This window comes from Miniopterus schreibersii, assembly GCF_964146895.1.
Source record: "Miniopterus schreibersii genome assembly, chromosome: 7".
NCBI classification, from domain to species: Eukaryota; Metazoa; Chordata; class Mammalia; order Chiroptera; family Miniopteridae; genus Miniopterus; species Miniopterus schreibersii.
The window spans coordinates 58,392,801-58,417,363 of record NC_138108.1 but is presented as its reverse complement, the minus strand read 5'-3'; the positions used below and the strand labels follow the sequence as shown (position 1 = coordinate 58,417,363).

General features: G+C 45.6%; 1 protein-coding gene across 1 annotated transcript in view; it reads left to right on the top strand.

Moving 5' to 3' along the window:
* The window catches only part of KIF5C (kinesin family member 5C), a 146,803-nt gene that overhangs the window by 80,183 nt on the left and 42,057 nt on the right, over positions 1 to 24,563 (top strand). The window contains exons 11-14 of the mRNA XM_081143369.1: positions 6,429 to 6,577; positions 16,589 to 16,776; positions 21,829 to 21,897; positions 23,572 to 23,778. Coding sequence (XP_080999495.1) covers positions 6,429 to 6,577; positions 16,589 to 16,776; positions 21,829 to 21,897; positions 23,572 to 23,778 — 613 coding nt within the window. The remainder of the gene's footprint in view (positions 1 to 6,428; positions 6,578 to 16,588; positions 16,777 to 21,828; positions 21,898 to 23,571; positions 23,779 to 24,563) is intronic.

The following is a 24,563-nucleotide window of genomic DNA, read 5'->3' as shown; positions in this document are numbered from 1 at the left end:
TCTTTTCCTGATGTGCACATTTTTTAAAAATTGCATGCTTAGTTTAGTGGCAGCTGGATCAGGCAGACAAAGGCCCGGGTGGGGTACGTGCAAAATTCATGTCTCCAGAGCATGATACCAAGTTCCCTGCAGGGCTGCAGCGAGCACTTTGGCCAATGGAGACACTTGAAAACACTTTTGACATACAATGAAGAAAGACTCATATTACCCCCTGTTGGGGACCCTGTTGTTGAAACACCATTAGGGTTAATTTCTGCTCTTGGAGGGAGAGATACTGTGGATGACAGAAGTTTAAGCAGAGACCAAATTTTCATCCAGGTTGGTCTTTTCTTTTTTATTTGCAACTACATGATTTCACACAATTCTTTTATTTCACATAATGAAATAAAATATATTTCATTGTGTATAAATAACTTACATACTGTCCATAAAGGAAATGCTCAAAGGTGCTAGAACAGGTAATCCACTCCTACAGTGTTCTTGTATGTAACAGAGTTGATGCACAGTATTTAAATACTCAAATCCAGTATTAAAAACTCAGGCACTTGACTGACTTTAATAAAGTTTCTCAAGCTATATCAATATATCTAAAGCGCATGTATATTTTAATATATTTTTTAGAAAGATTATTCTCAATAACTTCTCTATAAAAATAAATGTGACAGTTTAACCCTTCTACAGCTTGTTCATTTCTTAATGTTTCTTGGGAGACTAGAGCTTTTCGAAAGATAATATTTAAAGCTTTTAATTTCTTCTCCCCTACGTCCCTCACTCACAAGCAGGGAAATGGCCTTACCAGTAAATGGAAAGGTGTCTTGCTGCAGTCATGTTTCCAGAAGAAGGTTAGGCCTTTTATCTGAGAATCAGAGCAAATGAAAAAGTGTGACAGTTTTATGTGTCAGCTTGGCTAGGCTGTAGTACCCAGTTAATTAATCAAACACTAATCTGGGTGTTGCTATGAAGGTATTTTGTAGATGTGGTTAACATCTACGATCGGTTGACTTTAAGTAAAAGCACATTAGAAATCCTGCCATTTGCGACTACATGGATGGACCTTGATGACATTCTGCTAAGTGAAATAAATGAGATGGAAAATGACAAAAATCATATGATTTCACTCGTATGTGGAATATAAAACAAAAACAAGAGTCTCCCTCCCTCTGATCTTCAGTGGCCTGTCTCTGTATGGGGATCCAGGTGGAAGAGGTGCTGTGACCTCTGCCCTGTCTGCTGTGCTTGGTCTGCCTTCTCCAAAGGTGGTTAACATTCATTAGCTTTGAGGTCTTAAAAACGGGTTCCTAGTTCGCTCCCTATTGGGAGAAGATATTTGGGGCAAACCTAGATTATATATTATTTAAGTGGTGTTTCTGAAGCAAGCTGAAACAAAGAAAACTACAGAACAGATCTCTAATAATTACACCTCCAGGACTTGGCTCATTTGTACTAAGTGGGTCTTGCTGTTAGGTTATAAACCTAAGATTGATTAAGGTTCTTTCCCTGAGTAGCCTTTGGTTAGGATTTTACTCAGTGTCTGCTATGGTTCTAACTGTGGAACAGGCATTTATTTCTGCATCTCGGAGCCTCTGGTGGAAAAACCTGAGGGTTTTTGGAAGTGAATACCTAAGATACTTTTGTGCTCCTCTGTGAATGACTGGGTCACATTGGATTAATCAAATGTTATCGCAGTGAGACTGGCCCATTGCCTCACAAAGGTGATGAGTGAGCAGTAAGTTCACGGCGGAGTAAGGCTCCTGTGGATTATTGGCTTGTCTTCCTGTATCAAGGAGATAGTGCCCCAGAACTGCAGGGCGAGGCGGTATCATTACTGCTATCTAGCTTCAGCCAGACAAAATTATAAAGAGCATTTCTTAATTTCTGCTATCCTGTCAATTTTATGTTTCTTTGTTAGCCTGAAAGTCTTTTGGATTCAAGCCTGAGCAGTGTGTGTGCATGTGTGTATGCTCACAAGTCCTGGGATTGTGTCCACGTGCAGTAGTGAGTGCCCCAGATCTAGGTGGATTCACTGTGTTTGAACAGAGTCTAGGATAATGCTGTTTAGGGTGATCACAGGTAGCAAGAATGTGGCAAATTCCAAAACAAACAAGCAAAGAGTATGAAAGCTGGAGGACACTTGGACATGCAATAAAGTGGACAAAGCCAGAAAACAGCAGGTTACTACCTAACCCACACTGACAGCAACCTTCACACAGGACGAATTTAGACAAAACCAAATCATTAGGCTCCTTAGTCTGTAAATTTTCCTAAAGTTGTTGGTTAATAGCAAAAGATAACATTGAAGATGTTCGGCATCCTTTTACTCTAGGTCTCTTACTTTATCCCTTACAGGAATAAAGGGACAAAGATACTATTTCACTTTGCAAGGTTGTTTCAAGATCCTAGATGAGAGAATATTTGTTCTATTTTAAAAAATAACTCCAGACACAGAAATTCAGTATCTCTCTTAGTGACACTAATTTATTCCTCGATCTAGAAATTCTTGTATCTGATTGGATTTCTTTCATCAGTTTATCTTTTAACTTATTTTTTATTGGATATAACATACATATAGTAAAAGGCATAAACTTGTGTGCAACTTAATAAATTTTTACAAGTCTACCTACACATGAACATCTTAGAAACCTCTCTCTCGCACCCTCCCAGTCAATACCCAACTCTCAAGGGTAAGTGTCACACTGACGTCTTTCAACATAAATTACTGTTTGAACTTTATATGAATAAAATCATTCAATTCTGTTTTGTATCTGGCTTTTACGCACCATTGTATTTTTTACATTCCCTACCTTGTTAGGTATGATAGTTTTTTGTTTTTTTTTATAGTTATAGTGTCCTGTTGTATGAATAGCAAGCACATATGTATCCATCCTACTGTTGACAGAGTTTGATTTATTTTCATTTGAGGCCATTATAAGTGAAGTTACTATGACAGTGGTTGTCGTATCTTTAGGTGAACAAATGTCATTTCTGTTGGTTATATACCTACGAGTAGAATAGCTAGTTCAGAAGATATGAGATACTCAGCTTTAGCAGATACTATCAAGGAGTTTTTCAAAAGATTGGAACAATTTACACTCCCTCCAGTAACAGCTGAGTGGTACAGTGACTGCACATCCTCACCAGCACTTGGTGTTTTCGGTTTTAAAAGTTTTAGCCATTCTATTGAGCGTGTAAAGGCATCTTATTGTTGTTTTATTTTGCATGTCCCTGATGGCTAATGATGTTAAGCACCTCCTTTTTTGAGTGTTTATGACACTTTTTTTGTGAAGTGCCTGTTCAAATCTTTGCCCAGTTTTTCACTGCTTGTCTGCTTTTTTCTTATTGATTTATAGGGGTTATTCTGGCTAAGTCCTTTTATCTATTGTGTATAACTTCTCCCAGTTTGCAGCGTATGCTTTAACTTTTTTACGGTTGACTTTTAATGAAGAGAGGTTTTTAAATTTTAATGAAGTCAGATTTATCTTTTCTTTCATGTCCTATTTAAGAAATTTTTGCTTAGTAAAGGTCTTGAAGAAGACATTTTCCTGTTTTCTTCTAGAGACTTTATTGTTTTACCTTTGACATGTATGTGTGATCCATCTGGAATAGAATGTTTATATGATGGTGGGCGAGTGGGTAAAGGTCCTCACTCCACCCAATACCATATATTGAAAGGGCCATTCTTTCCTACTGTACTGCATGAGCACCCTTGTCGTAAATCAATGACTATATAGCCCAGTGTGTCTATGGATAATCCATTCTGTTTCGATTTCAAAGTTTCTGGGATCAGTTTTTATTACTGTAAGTTTATAATAAGTGTTGATATTCCATTTTCTAACTTTGCTCTTTATATTGACTTTTTTCATTTCTCATAAATTTTAGAATCAGCTTATCAATTTCTATATGCACATTCAAACCTCTCGGGATTTTACTTGAGACCACTTTAAATCTGTAGAACAATTTAGGAGAATTAACATCTTTCCCTCTCAATGTTGTCTGATTTCTTCATGTTCTACCTTTAGAGGCTGGAGAGGTATGGATGAAATCTAGGGCAATGGCATGAGACATGGTTTCCCACCATCGCTCTGAGTTCCAGATAAGAGTTGGGTTGTATATCTTCCCTCTGCTCCTCTGCATGGTTTTTATACCATCTCTGCTCTGCTCTGGGCCAGAGACAATGACCAGTTTGGACAAATACATTGGGCTCCCTTGCCTCTGGCTTCCAGTTCTCTTTGACTAGTGGGGAAGGAACATGAGCAGGCGATCAGAAGGGGAGAAGAGAGTGAGGTCAGGGTATTAATTTCTTGACTCTTTCCCTGCAGGGTCACTTTGGGTTGGCTGCATCCCTAGACTAAAGGCTGTTACTGGTCCCAATGGGCAGCCTGCTTCTCTTAGCTCCCTCCCTCTGGGCCTCCTTCAGCCTAAGGGTGATAATGGCTCCCCCATCACTAATGTGGGGTATGCATCGTCTCTCGTTATTTCCCAACACTCTCCCATACCTTTGCTAAACTCCTCTCAAGTGATGCATTTGGAGTGGGCCATCTGATTCTTGCCAGGACCCTGATTCCTACAGAAGTGAAAGAAAAATAATTTCCTGGACAGCTTAAAAGAACGTTGAAAATGAAGACCAGTGCCCCAGTGATAACCCTGCTGTGTCTGCTCACAGAAATGCGCTTCCGGCTAAGCCTGCCTGAGTGTGGCAGAGAGGCTCTCCTTCTCTATTTCTAGTATCATTAGAAACCGCCAAGAGACTCTTTGTGATTTAAAAAGTAAGATTAGTAAAAGCCTCAGAGTGTACCCTTAAATGTCCACAAGCATTTTCAGCCACAGGTTATTTTTCACTGTCTGACTCACTAAGTCGATAATGGTTGAGGTGTTTGTGCTTGTGTCCGAGGAACGTCCACGATACCACCTGGGGATGTTAGAGGGCCAGCTGAGTGCCAACCGGGCGTAGAATTGAGAGTAGTAATAAAACTGCTGCTGTTTGAAAAAATCAATTGAATCACCACCGGAGACCGTAGCCTCAAGCTACAGTGAAGGAAGGAGAATTATACTAATTCTTAAGTGGAGTCTTCCATTGAAATTGCTTAAACTCCTCTTTTGACAGTCGGGTTATTTAGTTGTCTGTTTTAGGAATTAATTTTTGGAATGACATCGCCAGCGCTGGTGAGGACTGCTGAATTACTCTCACTGAAGTAGAAATCCTGTCCAAAGTGTCATTTGATGACAACAGTAATTAACCTGAATCACACATCAGCGAGTGCTAGCAAATATGACAGTACAAGAGCCAGTGGGAGTTTAAAATGAAAAAGTCGATAGCAAATAAAACAGGATATCACACACTTTTAAATGAAGCTTTTACCTTCTTAAAAAGTGAACAATAAGTGGAATTCTGCTGCGGTCAATTTACTTTTTGTTAGACATATCTGCTTATGTGTTCATTTCTGCACGTAGCTAGTGGTCATGTTTTTCGTTTTTAGTGTAAGCTGGAGCTGCCAGGGCCTTTGCTCTCGCCTGTTGCTCCCTTGAGTTACTGTCTAAACATCCACTTTGGCATCATCTCCACCCCCCACCCCAGCCATATGCCCAAGGAGGTCACTCCTTCTCTATACCGGACCTGGCAAATTGATGGCTTTTACACATGTTTGTTTGTCTCACACATTATTTTGAAAAATTGTTATAAACTGAGAGACACAAATACAAATCTCGATTTCTGACTTTTCTTGAAAAGTGGGATGACCTGAGAACAGTGGCCCTCTATCCCTCCATAGCAAAAATTGGTTGTGATGGGGGCATGTAGCCAGCAGGGAGCCAGGGCGTCACCTGGCCAGCCTTACTCAGCTGAGTGCCCGCCTGGCCTGGGAGGCACATGTAGACATGTGTTCAGCCATCAGGGGTGACTCCAGGTAGAGTAAGAGGAACAGTCGATGGTATATTTCAGTCTGTGTGTTATTGGGAGGAGAAACTACAAGCTCTGTGAGACAGAGACCTTGTCCCATTTGTCTTGGTATATGCCATGTTTCATAGAAGTTAATTGAATGGAAAGGAAACTCTGCTTAGGAAGAGGAATCTGGCAGTGGTATGAAGGTGTTCAAGGGAGAATATTGACTATTTTAAAAAGGCTCTAACAGTAAGTCAGGGCTGAGAACACAGATCAACATGGAGACAGGGAACAGAGAAAGAGGTGACCCTGAGAGACGACTGGAATGAGCAGACCTTGGATTTAGAGACTGACAGGAGGTAAAGGAGAAAGGAAAAGGGTTTGGAGCCCGAGGAGCAAGCGGCGCCATTAATACAGCTAAGAGGGTGGCAGGTGAAAGTCACGGGCCCCTCCTGGCCCCCCAAGTCCCAGTCACTGGGTGTGGAAGGATTACATGACTTAGCCAATGCCGATAGCTCTGCTTAGAGTCTTTCCCTTATGTTTTTAACCCCAGGGCGAAGACCATCAAGAACACCGTCTCGGTGAACCTGGAGCTGACAGCGGAAGAATGGAAGAAGAAATACGAAAAAGAGAAGGAGAAGAACAAGACTTTGAAGAACGTTATCCAGCATCTGGAGATGGAGCTGAACAGGTGGAGAAATGGTGAGGAGGGCTGGAGAGGAAGACCCAGGCACGAGTGTGCACCCCCCCACACTTGGGAAAGGGCGATGATGATGATGGTGATGATGATGATGGGGGGGGCGGTCCTGCCTCGCAGCAACCCTCCACTAGCAGACGCTGTCTGGGTCCCCAGGGCAGCGCCCCGCCCCACCCTGTCACTTGGCCGACATGCATTCTTAGTGCGGGCAGGGGACCGTTTGCGAGGCCAGAGGCCCCTCTGCCTGTCACTGTGACTCCCTCCCTGGAAGCCACCCCCGGGCGGGAGGCGGCGCCTGGGGCCCAGGCTCAGGTTGCTTTCCTGAATGAAACCCTCGCTCTCTCCCGTGCGGGCCTTACAGTGGGTTCGGGTTGGAGTCGGGCTGGCAAGTGTTTGCTTTGTTCTTCCCCCATCGCATCTTCGTGCTCTGCTTCCTCAGAGCCAGAAACAGAGGGCTCCCGAGGAGGCTCGGAGCTCAAGTGGAGTCTGAAGGCTTGTTTCGTGACGCGCTTTTCTTTTCCCCCAAAACATTCTCTTTGGTTTGTTCTCGGAGAAAGCATCTCAGGCGGCCGGCGTGCAGGGGGTGGGTGGGCTGTGGGCGAGGCGTTGAAGAGGGGCTCCCGGATCTAAGTGCAGACAGATGATTCCCACAGGAATTTTAGCATCGGGAAGTTAGATGGAGATGCCTTTTCTTTTTTAGCTGCTCCCGGGCAGGTTGGTGTGCGCAGGGGATGGTGGACAGTCGGAGGCGGCTCTTCCGAGCCCCGCTGCCGTGTCCAGTGCTTGCTTCGGGGGCTGCGGCAGACCTCGGCGGCGGGGAAGGGCAGGGCCTGGGGCTGCCGAGCAGGATCGGGAGGCAGCCTGCCTGGGGAACTGCAGACTTAGCAGCCGATCGTCTTGTGATTATATGTTTGCCACTGCTTTTTGCTGGGAAGGGTGGGGTGCCAGTGAGCTACTGTTCAATTGAAAAGCAATTATGTGGCAAACCAGGATTCAAGAGAGGTTCAAGAAATGACCTAGTAGCCTAAATAACACGATTCTCTTCTTTTTGGGAGGTTTTCTAGCGGCATACGTGTTTTAAAGCTGCTAGAATAATTGAGTAATTCAGCACCTGGGGCTGGTGGATGATTCCTTGTGATTTGGCAGGCATGGGCGGGTGGGGAGTGATGCTTGGCAAAGCTGGGAGCGGCCATATGAAATTTTGTTCTATTTCTGGGATCCTCTTGGGTCAGTTCTCTGCTGGGCGACTGGAACATTCAGTAAAGCCTTTCGGTAAAGGGAGGGGGGACTGGCCTTGGAGATCCTGTGGGATGGGCAACTAACCTTGTCTTTTCTATTCTTTCCTCTCTCTTGCCAAGCTTTAACCTGTCAGTTTTCCACCCCTCAGTCAGCCCTGTCCTCTGGGTCTGCCCACTGCCCTGTTCACCTGACTCACCTCGTGCCTGCATCTCTTTTGTGTGCTTTCCCCCTGCTCTTGGACTTGGCACTTGACATCATTTTAACTGTTTGTCCCACTACCTTGCAGACATACTCAGAAATTTACCATTGGGTCCATGCCCTACAGGGTGAGATCCTACATATGCCCTTAAGTTCTGTATTTTGGGGAAACTAATGTATGATTTCTGGCACATAATGCACGTATGTTAAGTAAACATAATGCAGTGCTGGAGATTCAAGGGCGAGCAGTCAGACATGGTCTCTGCTTTCACAAGCTTACGATCTGATGGGGGAGGTGGACTCCAGCCAGAGCCAGTAAACGTGTGATGGTGGTCCATGCCAAAAGGGAAAGGATGTGGTGCTAAAGTTATTACAACAGGGGGCCTGACCTTGACCGAGAAGTCAGTGAAGGTTTCCCCCAATAAGCAACATAGGGAATCAGATCCGAGAGAAACAGAGCAGTAAGCCAGGTGAAATGGGAGGTGCAAGGTGGAAGCAGGGGTGGAGGCGGAGGCAACCACACTTACAGTGTCCCTGAGGGGTGGGGGCAGGAAGGCCAGGGTGGAGAGCTAAGGTGGGGGAGCACTGGCTTGGGCTGGGCAGGAGGGGTAGGCAGACTTATCCTGTGCAGGGCTATGCAGCCCTTGTTCAGGATGTCGGTCATTATGTTGGAAGAAGTGAGAAGCCATTCAAAGATATTAAACTGCAGATCATATGGTGAGATTTGCATTTTTGAAGATCCATTGATTGTGTTGGAGAATGGACCAGAGAGGGTGGGAGGAAGGCCAGGAGCTAGGGTGGTCATCCAGGGGTGAGGTTTCAGTAACTGGGTAGAGAGACAGGACTTTGGAAAGAGAGAGGCATTTGGGAGGTGAAATTGCACGGCTTGGTGAAGCGTGGCCTATGGGGAGAGAGTGTGCCAAGTTTCTGGCTTGCTGAGTGGGGTGGAGGGCAGGACCATGCACCGAGACAGGAAGCACCAGACAAGAACCAGACTGGAGACAAGGGACATGAGTAGGGGACTGTGGGGTGCTTGTGGAACAGTCCAGGTAAAAATGTCAGATGAGAAGCTAGGTCTGAGGGTCAGGAGCTGAGAGGAGCCACCTGCACTAGAGGGAGAAATTGGAGTGCATCCACCCTAGGAAGTAACTGAAGGCACAGGCGGGGGTGGGATCCCCTGTGACTATGGGGAAGAAGGGAAGCGGGAGGCAGTCCTGCGAGGCTCCCACCTCCTGTTACCATGTCATCACTGAGGGCCTTATGGGAGAAGGGCCTTCTGCAGAGCTCTCCTTTCCTTCTGGGCTAACATTTGCCTTTTAAAGGTGATTTTTCTGGAAGCTAAAGTTATTGAATGTAGAAAACCGATTCTGGTGATACAAATTTCAGGCTGGTGGAGTAGTCCCTTGAACAGCTGTGAGCGAAGGTCTATCTCAAGGATTAACTACATACATCACACGTGCAACAACCCCCCAGGGTTTCTGTTACGTTCCTAGTCTGGGGGTTTGATCCTCTGGTAGCCCTTGTGTTTTTGACAGAAGACTCGCCCGAGGTGACTCCCAGGAGAGCTGGGATCTGAACACAGGGAGCTTGACTCCTCAGTTCACTCTTCCATGGGGTCGGTGCAGCCTGCGCTTAGTCCTCGTGGTGTGTGAGCCAGCTGGCTGGGACCACGCCAGAAAGGAGGGGACTTCAGCGGTGTCCCGTGCACCAGTTCTAATCCCTCGTAGTCATGAGGGCATGGCTGGTTTGTGTCAACTAGGAAACTGGGATTTTGAAAGGTGACGTGCCTTCCACTAAAATCAAAGTGACTGGATAGTTGCCACATTCTTTTGAAATTTGACCCACATTGGTTCTAAGCTTGTAGGAGGTAGCCAGCGAGCTCACCTCAGCAATTCCTGGTTATTGATATTTCCACATTGTAGTCTGAACAAGTTAAAAGAACACTGTCAATAGTATGTGCTCTTCCCTGGGAAAGAGATTTCTTTCCTTGCATGGTGTGTTTGTAATTTAAAAGTTTGGCTGCCCTGCTATCCTCCAGCTGCGGGAAAGTGAGAGAGATGGGGTGTAGTAGAAAAAAGTGTGCATGTGTGTGCTTTCTCTATATAATGAGGTAGGAACACAAAGGAGTAAGAAGGTAAAATAATATGATGCCTCAATAGCAAATTGGGTTCACACAAATAATGGAAATAAGTGAGGCTCTGGGGGTGTGTCTGATACAGTGGCAAGGGGTGGCAAGGGGACTATGCCACCGGAGAGAGCATTCCCATACAAAGTCATTCAGAAGTTGAGAACTGCTCTCCTGTTCCATGCCTATAAGCTGCACCCCCAACCTTTACCCTCTTCAACCCCTCGTAGCTTAATGGGCTACCTGAGAATGCAAGCCTGGCGGTTTTCTCCCTGATCAGAGTAAAACATGGATTCTCAGAATATGGCCTTTGACTCAAAATCTATATACTGCACTGAGCCTAATTCATTTCTGCATTGCCATTAAGGCAGATGGCTCAGGGCATGTGCATGGTGCTTGAGGGGAGGCCATGCCTTGTTTATAAGGAAGGAATGGGCAGAGCCACCCACTCCCCTGGTTTCATTCCCCACTGCGCCAGTGAGGGTCCTTGGGTTGTGAGCGACAGGAGTTGACCCTGTCTGGCTTGAACAGGAGGAGAAAGCATTAGAAAGCTCTGAATGACTCCCAGAACCAGAAGAATAGCTGAGGAACCATCTCAAACAGCAAAGCTGGGGCTGCTTCAGGGGCACCGGCAACGGGGAAAAGCGACAGGGCTCATACAGGGGCTCGTGTGGCGCCAACCCCCTGGGGATGTTTGTCTCATCCTTGCAGTGTGTGTTTCAGACCCAGAGGCCCCTGAGAGGAGGGAGGTGCAGCGCTTGGTGCTGTGCTTTGGCTGGGAAAGGACAGGACACACTCTGAAGCGTTGCTGACCCCGACTGCCCTCCTTGGAGGGGGCAGTTGAGGCGCTGTTAGGAAAATGAGTGTTGAGTGGCTGAAAAACAACACAGCCCACCACTATCTGCTAGTGACATCTTGTGGGCTGAAATCTAGTGACAGTCTTCCTTCGCTTCTGGAGGCCCTGGTGGCAACTTGAGCCTCATGGAAACTTGTTCAGCCCACTTGCTTCAGGACAGATAGAGTGGGCAGTTGTCAGAAACAAGATTTTTTTTCCAGCTGTGTTGCTTGTTGATCATATGTATGGAAAGGACTCGAACAATCCTGGAAATGGGGAGAGATTTAGGTAGTTGGCTTCAGAGTGAATTTCGGCCCCCACTCCCCCCAATCCATTGAGAAGACCACGTAGGATGGGTAGGGAGTGTTGAAGGACAGGAAGGGGGGATGATGCTCGGAAGGGTCGGGCGGGTCTCTGGTTCCTGTCTCTGCCGGGTTAGTCTTCACACAGGCCCTCTTCTCGGATATGTCTTTGCATTTTGCGCTTTGAAAAATGATAACTTTTAGGGGCTTAAGTCAGAAAAGGAAGCCCTGAAAATCCAGGTGTCAGGAGGGCCGGGCAACCACCTGACAACATGGCATAACTGCAGCGTCTCTTGAATAAAAAATAATATCAAACAACAGAGTAGATGCAGATTTACCCCATCTGCTGAAGTCACGCAAAAATGATTTCATCACAGGCTGAGAAGGCATGGAAAAATCAGCTGCCTCCCGAGCAGATTTGTTCTCCAGATTTAAACCTGCCAGGCCAGCAGGCTCTGTCCCCTAACTAGCTCAGTCTGCAACCTTGGGCCTGACTGGAGCTTTGTGAAACTCTGCGGCTCCCCTGGTTGGAACACAGTTTGCTCCTTTAGCATTAAATATGTAGAAGATGCCAGTCCCCCTCTTGGATTTCTGATTACCACAGTCGATGCTCAGAAGGTAGCATTTCAGTCGGGAGGTCTAGTTTGTTAGGCCCGCTTGCTTCTTTTAGGAGCACAGCAAACACTGAGAGAAACCCTGACACTCGGAGAATGGTGCAGCCTAGTCACAGAGTCAGGAATGTAAAGAGAGTGCAGAGTCCCGGGTGACCAGTTTATTAGAAAATTACTCTGGAAGGGATTAGAAAATGTCTTAAGCTGCTTACAATATTTTTAGGAACTGGGGTGAAAGATGCTATTTGCATGCAAAATAATCCCATAAAGGAATGATTTTTTTTTTTAAACCTCACTTATATAATGACATCTTGTAGCCAGCTGCTCTTACCCATCTGGTAACTGAAAGATTTCCTTTCAGTTTCTTTGAAATAGAAATGACCTACCATCAGGTCTGCCACTGGGCCAGTTTAATTGGTATTAAAAGAAAGCACCCCCTCTGCCAGGTCTGCTCTGGTTCCAGGCGGAAGCTGTGAGTGACCAGCGAGCCTCTGCCCTGAGTTGCAGGGAGAGTGCAGTTACCTTTCTGTGTCCGCCACAGGCTTCAGGGACTCAACCTATGAAAAGGACAACTAGCTCGTTGCCATTTCATGTGTGAAATTTTAATGAATTACTGGCAGTCTAATGGGCTTCTCTCTCTCTCTCTCTTTTTTTTTTTTGCATTAACACAAAACCGAAAAGCCTGTTTTAGAGTTTTTAACTAAAAGCCCTAATAAGAATTTTTGATTAGTCTGTCATTCTTGTTTATTGCAATTGATGGATTTCTACTTTTTCTAGAAATGTTATTTATGCCCTCTGGGGGTTTTCATTTTATAATTAAAATGCTCTGCAAACCTTATAGGTGTGCTCCAAGTCAGTGCTCCTGTGTACACACAAATCTTTTTAGTCCTTAAAGGTAATTACAGCTGACAATGGGAAATGCCAGAATGCTTATTTAAGGAGGGAAGGTTACTAGTTAGGGGGGAGGGGAGCTTTCCTTCTACAAAATCAGATGCTTTACAATATTATAAGCTGTTTCCCTGTAGACCGCAGGTATGAAGCCTCAGGGGATAAACTGAGAGAAATTTGCTTTTAATGCAAAGGAGAATAAAAATAAAAAGTGATGCTAATCTTCATTTGCTAATCCTTTTATGTTCTCGCATCATAGATTTTAGGGCATCATTTCTCCGGTTTGTTCGCAGCTGTCTTCCTTGTTACAATCAGTTACTCCGTAATCACCTCGTGGGGGCTTCTCAGGAGATTCAGTCTGCAGTGCAGGGAATATTCTCGATTACAGTGGTGAGATTGCCATGGAGACAGATTGCCTAGTGTCAGGTCGTGCACAGTGTTGGGAATTTACAGTCCCCAGACGTGTCTGTGAGCCGGACAGTGTAGTTACCAGGGACGCTTCTGGAAGTCATTTCCTCTGTGCTTTGAAGGGCAGCGTGTTTGGGAGAACCGGCTCTGGGTTCCTCCCTGGGCAGGAGCTGGCTCCCCCGCAGATGCCTGCTGCTTTTGTTCCTGCGTGTTGCCGCTTTGTTCTTCTCGGCCCGAACGGCTGCTGCAAAAAATAATCCCGCCTGCCTGACCTTTAGAATGTACACTGGGGAGGGCTCGTGTAGATGTAGCTTTGTGGGGGCCATGTTGATGCTTTGATTTAGAGAATTCTTCAAGAGAAACCAGAAAGTCTGCTGTAGGTTTCAAATATTGTCTTAATAATAATAATAATAATAATAATAATAAATAATAATAATAATAATAAACCAGAAAGGGGCTTGCATAGATATATTGTGTTTTATTTTTGGAAATGAGCTCTAACCAGAAAGGTATTGTGAAGAACCCAGAAACACTAATCTCAAAATAATAATAATAATTTATCTGTAAAGCCTAAAAAAGTTGACGATTTGTCGGGGAGAGGAAGGGTGAGGAGATGGACTTTAAACAATACTACCTTCTGTACTTTTTACGTAGACTGTTTTAATTAACCTTTAGAACAATGCTGTATGAGAGGCATGATCATTTCCTCTCCTTTATAAAAAGCAAACCAGGAGGTTAGGCAGGCTGTGGGCCTGTGATTAATTAGATTTGTGAAAGGAGCAGTGTGGCCAGTGTCCTGCCTTAGGGCTGGAAACATGTATGCCGTCGGCTGGTCACTTTCGGGGTGCCTTATGTCAGCGTGGGCCGGCTAGTTGAACCTCCCCAGTCTGGGACAACCTGGTCCTTGGTGTTGCTGTAACTCCTTAGTGGGAGAAGAGCAGCTTTAGGGGCAATGAAACCTGTGACTTTGGTTGGAGCAGGTTGCTTGCCGCTAGGTTATGGGGTTTCATTCCTGGCTCCTGCCTCCCTGGGTGAATTGAAACATACCAGGTAGCTTCTTAGCTCACACTGGCCTTACGATATCACTTCCCCCCGGCCATTTGGAACCAAACACAGGCATATGTCTCTTCCAGATGTTTTTGTACCTTCTGGATTTGGGGTGAGTTGGCCTATGGGTAATATCACCATAATCCGGCTGGTGTGTGGTCTGGCAGAGTTAAGGATTTCACCGTCATGCTTAAGCTAGAATATCAAAGTCACACTGCACTAGATTGCCATGTTCACAGATTTCATAAGCTGGAACTGAAAAATTAGAGATACAGTCATGACCCAAGCAGGGACAGACACTTACCAAAGTGTTAGTGGTGAATTTGTGTGAAGGAGCAGAATTGGGAGATCAGGGTGAAGGAGGAATTTCAAGTTTTAGTGTATACTCTATGGTTAGAAAAAGGGGTGTGTGTGTGTGTGCGTGTAGTTTTTTTTTTTAAAACAAAAAAAAGTCCTTAAGAACATGGTACTGCTTTTATGGCCCAGGGGTTTAGCAGGCTGTAGAGAATATAAATCCTTTAATTGGGTGAAATTCAGTCTGTACACTAAGGTTGCTGATGGATGTTTTAAACCAGGAATTGAAACTGAATGAGCCCTGGCCGGTTTTGCTCAGTGGTTAGAGCATCAGACCTCGGACTGAAGAGTCCCGGGTTCTATTCCAGCCAATGGCACGTACCTTGGTTGCAGGCTCAAAACCCAGCCCTAGTCAGGGCTCATGCAGAAGGCAGCCGATTGATGTGTTTCTCTCACATCGATGTTTCTCTCTCTCTCTTCCCCTCCTTCCTTCACTTCCACTCTTTCTGAAAAGCAATGGAAAAAATATCCTCAGGTGAGGATTAAAAAAAAAAATTAAAAAAAGAAAAAGAAACTGAATGAAATAATGATTTGGTTCAAGTTCAGTTCAAAGGCTACTCTTGTATTCTGGTTTTGTTTCAGGTCAATAATTTTAGAAAAAGATTTGGGCACCTTACTGTCTAGCTGAGCTTTAGAAGGAAGAAGTCTTGGCTCAGTTTTATATTCAACAGAGTAATAGTTTATTCCAGGTTTTGCTTCAAGTTTCTGCTTGGAACAGAACTGTGGTACAAAAATGAAATCATTGGGTGTTAATTTTATTTGACATGAAGACCATTTGTGATGGTCAAGTTTGATAATGGAATCTTAAGCAACAAAGCTAACCCATCACAAAGTGTTTTGTTATATTGAGATAAATGTATACAGTGATCAGGTGGGTTCCTTGAGGCAGGATACATACTGTTGATAAAGCCACAGATTAGGATCTTGGTTCTGTAAGGTTGTTTTGTTTTGTTTTGTTTTGTTTGTTTCTTTTTTGGAGAACTTTCCTCTGACTCAGAGCAGTTTTCTTGGGGAATTTCCACAAAATGCATTTTATGGGCTTGGAACGTTGCAGACACTCACTGATTGTAGCAAACTGAGTGTGAAGTTGATGGTAAACATTGTGATGGGGAAAGTATGTTTGGTTTTGGTTTCCTTTCCAAGAAGATATTTGAGAGACTCAGTTGGGCTACACGGTTTTCACAGAATCCTTTTTATGCAGCCTGTCTTTGCAAGGTGATTTTCTTGGTGAGGATAGCTATTGGCCAGCTTGAGAACTTTGTTTTCCTCAATTTGTGTGGTCAGACGTAGTAATGTTTTTTTTTGAAAGCCCAACAACACTACTCTGCAGACTGAGAAGTGGTATGTAAGGTCTCTGTATGATGCTCTAGATTAGCTGCTTTTTCTTTCCTGGGACAGCCTGACATCACAGGAAATAATTCTACTTGAACTTTCCTGCAGACCCAACTAATTCCGACTTCCCGTAGAAGAGGGTGGCCGAGAGTGGAATGTGCGATCGTGAGCGTCAGTCAGGGCTCCTGGGTCCACGGCCACCTGGCTTCGTGCTTTGGATTCAGAGAGCTCATATCCAGAGGATTTGGGCCCTGCAGTTTAAACAATGGTGAATTTGTTCCTTGATGTGGCTGTTTCCATTAATGAAGTAGTAAGTAACCTAATTAACTGGTAATTAGGATGCCTCAGAGGTCTGCTTCTCTTTGAATCAGTCACTAGAGAGCATATGATTCTAGTAAAGCTCCAGCATATTCCTCAAAAGGGAAGTGCAGCCGACAGTTCTGGGCATCGCTGCAAGTCGGGGTGGTTAAGGACTTGTGTGGTTGATGGAACCAGCTTTGGTCAATTAACTATGACCTTTCTTGTCCAGTGGAAAGAGCACAAACTATAACTCTCTGCAACAGCTCTTCATTGTGGCTTCTGTCTTCTCCATGGGAGTGACTGTTTCTGGAACTCTTCCTGGAGGGTTGCATGCTGAGTTTCTTCGATCCCCAACTCCTTCTGGCTGTGTTTTGCAGGAGAAGCTGTGCCTGAGGATGAGCAGATCGGTGCTAAGGACCAGAAGACCCTGGAGCCCTGTGATAACACCCCCATCATCGACAATATTGCTCCTGTCGTCGATGCTGTTGTCGCCAGTATCTCTGCAGAGGAGAAAGAGAAATACGACCAGGAGCTCTCCAGTCTCTACAGGCAACTGGATGATAAGGTCTGTGGCCAGACACTGTAGTCCTCACTCTCGTGCAAAGAGTAAAGGACGCAGGTCTCAGGACAGTCGGCCAGAAGCAGCTTCAAGCCCCATGTTCCTGATGTAGGGCTGCAGGTTGATGTTTATGTCCCTCTTCTTGATATTTGCCCCAGGTCTTGATTGGGCAGAGCTAGGGAACTTGACTCAGGCGGAGTGGAATTTTCATGGAAATTTGATTGGAAGTGTGGAGTATTGGCCTCGAGAGACAGTCTTCACTTCTAGAAACTGGACTGGGGCTGATCACTGCATGAGAGTGGGAATCGGGGGTGCAAGGGTGCTTGGTCTTTGTTTAACTCTTTCTTCTTTCCTCCCCTGGCCTATTCCTCCCACAGTAGTCCCAGCTATAGGAACAAGGGTGGGGCTCCCAAACCTCAAGTGTGTACTTTAATTGTGTAGCTCTCCACTCCCTGGGGTGAGGAACCCTCAGTGGTGGCGCGATGGCTTCTACCTTATTGGCAGAGCTGTTTTCAGGACATATTCTTTTTTTTTTTTTTTTTTTAAATATATCTTTATTGATTTCAGAGAGAGGAAGGGAGAGGGAGAGAGAGAGATAGAAACATCAATGATGAGAGAACCATTGATCGGCTGCAGCCCACAACCCGGGCATGTGCCCTGACTGGGAATCGAACCCCGATTGCCTGGATCCCAGGTCAACGCTCAACCGCTGAGCCACGCCCGGCCGGGCAGGACATACTCTTGAATGATGCACATGCTGATTAGGGATGTCTGTTTTTATGGCAAACCTGGGACTCAAATAATCATGTCAGTGCACAAGTTGGAATAGAGGAGAAGAGTCGTCGGAGAACAGTGTGTATCGTTCATCCCCAGTGGAGGTCAGGTTCAGGATCCCAGAGGCACAGGAAATTAAATCGATGTTTCCCGTGATCTTGGCATGCTGCCCTTGGAATCTTCGAAATCCTTTCAGTTCGTTTCATCCAGGTTGCTGATATTTTTAGTCTGATCTAATCTTTGCTGCTGTGGTTCAGCTCAGAGTGCTCAGGGACACCTCTGGTTTGGATGAAACAGCTTTGTTATGTTAACTTTGCCATTAATCTTTACTGGCCTCTCTTTGGAGTCAAGTTCAGAGTCTGGCATCACCTTTACAAGGGAAATGTGACTGGTCGCCTTAAGGAAGCTTGCTCTGCTTTGAGTTTGTGACTCTGGGAGTTTGCATTATAACCACAGTGTTAAACTGGGGTCACCCTGCCCTTCCGGTGACATATTTAATAACCTGTTCACACGGGCGAGAGCAGGCTAATTGCCCTTGAGGCACTGTCATCCTTCCATTTCTACCCTGGGATTTTCCACAAAACCTCACAGTAAAAAGGAGGAAAAGAGTCAATAAGAAGTTACTGGTACAGGCAATTTCTTGATTTCTGCAAAGAAATGCTATTGTTTAAACATACTATAGTTTTTTCCCTCATTTTAGAGTTTTTGGTTTTATTTTTAATAATCCCCAGAGAATCTTAGATGAGGGATGATAACCTAATTGTATCCACTTTTCTCTATGAATAGACACCTGCCATGGTTGGAATTGGGGTCATTTACCTTTGTGGCATGAGGCGCCCTCATAGATCTGAGAAAGACGAAAGTTTTGAGTCCAGATTATAACAGGAGACATTGAGGACAGAGCTCAGAGTGACGCGGACGCCAGGCCTTGGGGGCGGGCTGTTCAGTAGGTAGCTGGCAGCCCTGGCCCTGGAGTCTGCCTCCTGATGACCAACCAGCCTGGGACATTTTCTGTCATCTCATTTCCCTTTAGTTTATGCCTTGAAAACCCTGTAAAGTGCACATTTTGAGGTTAGCATTTGCAGTCCATCACAGGGAGACGCTGAGAGACCTGGGAGAGGACCGAGCCCAAAAGCCTCTGCCTTAGGTCGCACCAAAGCTAGTGGTTTGACCTCAGGGACTCTCCTTGTGGACCGCCTATCAGCTGTCATTCCTATTTGTCCTCTGAAAGGTTCTAGAAGGTATTTCATGTTTCTGATGACGTAGGTGGTTTGATACTTCTGAGAATACATGAGTTGGAACGTGGTACCTTCACAGATTATTGAGTGGTAGAGTTGAAAGTACCCAGGTCCATATGAGAAACTAGCCCAGGTTGTTTACGTGATTTACCCAAGTTTATATCACCTGTAGGTGACAGAGCTGCAATGAGGTTACACAACTTCTGACTCCCAGTCCAGTGCTCATCCCATTTCGACCTTACCCTTTAAATGAGGAACATGTCAGCCCTAACGAACCCTGTAGAATGTGGTGGGAGGAAGGCTACACAGTCTCCTTCCAGAGCCCCCTCCGTCCCTCTGTGCTGTCCCTCCAGGGGTCCAAGGACAGGTGCCCTCTCAAGACAATGCTGTGTGATGGGACATCATGCGCTCTAGAGCCAGATCTGTGACTTAAAATCCTGAGACCTACCCTGTTGAAGATGTTTTTCTCATCTGCAACATGGGTCTCACATCTGTGACTTCAAAAGTTTGCAACGGGGATTGGAAAGAAGTTCCTAGTGCATAGCAGATGCTCAATAAATATTAGTTTCTTCTCTGTCTTCTCCCTTTCTGCTTCCTTAACGGAGAAGCCACATCCTATGTGGTATTAGAGGGGAGATGGTTCATAGGTGGGCTGACAGCAGAGTTATACATAAGATGAGCAAACTGGTGTGGGCACTGTCTCTTTCGTTCCCCATCACCTCTCCAGTACGACTGTACTATTGGAGATAGGTGAGAAGGAATTAAGTGTAAGTAGAAATGAGTTGAGCCTTACTTCACTGTTTACCCCTACAACAAAAGCATCTTCATAATTAAAGGTGACCAGTGACCTGTTGACAACTCACCTATTTCATGGGTAGGAAGATTCAAGTACAGGAATATTTTCAGAAACGTGCTTTAAAATCCGTTACGGTGAGATCTGAATAGCATCAGAGTGAGCACGCGTACACATGGTGTACGAGATAGACTTCAGCGGTGGATACAGACGACGTAGCATGTCTTACTCTGAAAGTTTTGAAAATCAAAAAAAATAGTAACAGTAGACTATGCTCCTTCCTTAGAGCAGTTGCCTTAATAAAGGGCGACCGTAGATTTGGAAATGTCCCTGAGACAGTGACTTTTGTCCTGATAGTGTCACCCCTGTTCTTCGTCTTCCCAGGTGGGGAGAGGGGCCCCGGTTTCTCTCTGTACCTCAAGAGTCACCGCACCACCCCACTGTCACCTGTCGGGAGGGAGCCTGTGTCTTCAGGCTTTGAAACGAGCCCAGGATGCTAGGAGCAAAGCGCTCCTTCCACCATTTGTCTTCTCTTGTGCTTTATATCACGTGTAGCTGTTGTTTACATGTCCCCGGGGAAGACGGCAACTCCCGACGTTAAACTCCTTCAGTCTTTTATGTTAAGTCGTTTAATATTTATGTGCCGAGGAACACAGCATCGTTCCTGGTGCCCGACATTCTAAGTTTACAGAGTAGAAGAGGGAAGAAAAAGTCCTACAAAATCGTCTCCTAGTTGTGGACATACCATTTTTGGCAGTTTCACTTTGGTGTAATTTTCCTAATTCTCCTGCCAGAAAACTGGTTGGGGGAGGAATGTCATGAGTGTTTTGCAGCAGCATTAAAGAAACATCAACGTGAACGTTTCAGTAGAAAAGTGTCTCCTTGAGGAGCGGATTCAGGGCAGAAGATGTGCCACACGGAGGAAAAGGAGAGACAGACCTGCAGCGTCGATTTCAGAATGGTCTTGCTCCGTGGAAGGCACTGGCTGTGACAGACACTGAGTTAATCTGATTTAAATGTATGCACAGACACGACCAGGCAGGCTGGAGAATATCCTGTGGAAAACCGAGCCTTTGCTAATGAGGTTTGCTAAGTAGGCCCTTGCATTTACCCCTCGCCTCACCTCTAGAAAACGTGAAAAGCACAGTGCAGGTCTTTCTCTCTCTCTTTCTCTCTCTCTTTTTTTTTTACGGGCTGCTGCTGAAAACACCTGGGCAGCACCTGGCACGAAGAGGGACCCACAATGCTGAACGGAATGCGACTCCGCTTGGGGTTTAGAGCCTGGAAGTGTCATCACATAGGGTTTTCTGCTGTTGCTGAGGGAGCGAGGCACCCACGAAGCCGCCCTGTCGCTCTCGCAGGCTGTCCTCAGCCGCGCACTGAACTCATGGCCACGGTGGGGAACGCCGGGCCTCAGGCTGCCAGGCCTCGCCCGCCCGCGGCGTTGCCCACGCTGGGTGGACCTGCCGAGGGGGAGGCCGAGACGTTCGCAAGGGCAGCGAGAGGCTGGCAGCTCCGGCTTTGCGCAGCAGCCCCTAGTGGCAGAAAACGAGAGTGAGGGCAACGAGTCTGCCTGTGGGAAGCCCCTTTCCCACTTCAGTGACAGGCCGGAAAGTAGGAATTAAGGTTGCTGCACCCCCCAGCTTCCTTGAGTTTGCTTTTTTTTCTCTCCCCACGCTGGTAAGAAAATTAACTTACGATCAAGAGGGAGGTCTGCTCATGCCAAAGATTAATTCTCTAGTAAATATTTTTCCAATCTTTCTGAGTAAGAGGCTTGAAGTAGAAATACTGGTCTCTCCTACGTACCACGTGTCCGCATTCCTGGTCACTGATGTGTTTGACAAGATTTGGGACAGGAATATGTTACAGTGCAGATGGTCAGACATTCACAGCTTTATTTTTTGAGCTAAGAACTCACTGTAAACATCTTTGAATTGGGAAAGCAAGCTCCAAAGTCCCTTTCAGTTCCCAAGCCCTGGGTCTCTGATTTCTGGAAGAGCAGGGGTTGAGTTGAGTATGTAGAATATTGTATTTTCCAGAATACCTAGAGGTTTTATCTGCTGACAAAGGAGGGTGAGAGATATTTTGACCAAATCAAGATCCCAGAGTCAGTCTCTCTTCTGTGGGGAAGCACCAGACCACTGCCTTCGTTTTATTAGGAAGCTCACAGCTGGCATCCTGGTATCGGACTATCTTGGATATCAGAAATGACAGAGCTAACCGAAAAGAATTAAACCTGATGTTTCATTTCAGGATGATGAAATTAACCAGCAGAGCCAGCTGGCTGAAAAGCTTAAGCAACAGATGTTGGATCAGGATGAGGTAAAGTTCGCAATAAATTTTCTCTTACAAAGTCCTTTTATTACTCTTTGTTGTTGACGTTTGTTCCAGAAATTTAATTTGCAAAGAATTTTTTCAAGATCATGTGGAAATTTTTTGGTAGATTTCTTTTCAATGCCTATTAAAAGCTGATCTTGCCTGGATGTAGAGAACGAATGTGTGACTCTGTCGAGCCCTGGGATTCTGAGAGTGAGGAGCTCGTCGCCACGCTCAGTGTTTGAAGAGCAGAGACGGAGGACAAGGGAGGTTCTAATTCCTCATTCCCCGTGCTCAGCGCTCCTGTTTTTTGCCGTTTTAGCTGTTTTCAGCTTTGCAAATCAGCCAGCTTAGGCATTTCCTACACCATGTTCTCGTGCTATCTTTTAGGAAAAACAAACAAATTAAAATTAGAAGGTAGAGGAAGGGAAAGCGGAGAGGAAAGGGGTCCAAATGCTGGGTTCGTATATATGTGATACAATAAAAAGGAGGCGAATTGTTTTCAGTCTCCCTGACGGCATTCAATTCTCCAGCGAGCGTCTTTATTGCCTTGCGTTTTGCCAAAGTATTTTACAAACAGGAACCTAAGCAAAGAAGAGACAGGCAATCTATCAGACATAGATGATTCATGATTCTCTCTTTGGGGACCATCTAAGTATTTTTTTTCCTCTCTTTTATGCTTCAGGGTGCTGTCTGATTTGTTGCTAAAATGCTGTGGACTGGATCATGCGATGCAGTTACAGCAGGTGGCTGGGGTTCACGTCCCCGTCCCAGCCCTCCCGTAGGCATAACTTTCTCCGTGACCATTTCCTTCCTTTTCGAAACTCTCTGTTCCCCTTCATCTCCCCGGGGCAAGGATTATGCCCGCTGCCCAAATACTTCCCTGGCAGGGAGATCATATACGCCTTTGCAGGGAGGCGAACCATGTAATTGAGTTTCCTCTTAACTACGGCCGAGTCTTCCATTTGCTTAGTGTTTCCCTCCCGTTCTGTTCCTTTGTGTTTCCAAATTGGTACAACTGCCTGTGATAAACTTTCCTTTTTGTTACGGTCAAAACTCTTACATAAAACTCTGTAGTATCAAGGTAATATCTGTCCATTACTGGAAAATCGGAAGACACAGTAGGCGCAAAGATAATGAACGTGTCCCCATGCCCAGGCTCTCACTTTTAACGCGCGTGGACGTTTGGGGTATGTGGTTCTCTACGTCCACGAAGAATAGTAAGAAAAACGACGGCTGCTCTTTTATTCTGTGTGGTGGACTCTGAAATCCGCCAGTTTACAATGCGAAATGATAATATTAAAAAGCCACGTAAGTGTCAGTGTCCTCAGAAATGATTCCCCCAACCCCACACCTTGTTAAACATGTCGGGTGGCCGGCCAGCTACAAAGGGGGGTGATTTTTGATGTGTGATCAGTCCTTTGCGTTAAGCCTATGCAGTTTGAAACTTAAGGAAAAAAAGAGAGAGAAAGAAAAGAAAGCAGAAGAAACAGATTTTTGAAACAACTTGCTCTTTTTCAATTTAGCATCTGGATGTACAGTGGGGGGTTCCAGTCATCCTGAGCTCCTCCAATTTGTTTTATCTGTTTGGTTTTTTTAATTACTTTATTCTGGATAGAGAACAGAACACAAACATTCAAACATTAGGCTCACCGGTCCCGTGCCATCTCATCTCTCCAGCTTTTAGCTTCCACGAGAAGAGACTATGAGAAGATCCAAGAGGAGCTGACACGGCTCCAGATTGAGAATGAGGCAGCCAAAGACGAAGTGAAAGAAGTGCTCCAGGCCCTGGAGGAGCTGGCTGTCAATTACGACCAGAAGTCGCAGGAAGTGGAAGACAAGACCAGGGCCAACGAGCAGCTGACAGATGAGCTGGCCCAGAAAACGGTGGGAGCATTTGTGTTCAGGGGGCAGGACTCCCTCGGTTGCCTTTGCTGTCCTGTGCTCACGGTTGCTGACAGGACTGCATAAAGGAAGGCCGTTGGCTGAGTGGTTTTTCGGTGTTAGATTTAGATGCGTTCTCTGAAATCCTTTAATAATTGAAATACTTTGTGTCAGTGACTTTTGTCCACTCGTCCTACAACTGCCTCGCACAACTGTGTTATATTCAGGGGATTTATAATGTTAGCAGGGACGCCTTGTAGAATAGTCAAGAGAGTGTAGACTTTGAAGCCAGAAAAATCCTGGTTAAAATTTTTAAAAAAATTTTTTATTGATTTTTAGAGAGAGAGAAGGAGAGAGAGAGAAGCATTGATGTGAGAGAGACACATCGATTGGCCGCCTCCCTCACAGGCCCCGACGGGGGCTGGGGATCTAACCTACAACCCAGGTACATGCCCTTGACGGGGAATTCAACCCACGACCCTTCCGTGCCAGAGCCGACGCTCTAACCACGGAGCGACACCTGTCTTTACAACTATTAGGCTTTAGTGGAAACATTTAAATGTCTTGAGTGTCCATCCCCTTATTTGCAAAAATGGCGATAACAACGTGCTTCTTTCAGGGCCTGAGGATTAGTGGCAGTTTGCAGAAAGCACTGAGCCTGTGCCTGTGCTGCTGTATCAATAAAAAGTCTCAAGCTGTTAAGTCAGCAGGCGAGCGTGACCATGGGAGGCAGTGAGCCTCCCTCTTCTTGCTTAGGCCCCTGAGTGAAGCCCACCCCGCCCACAGCC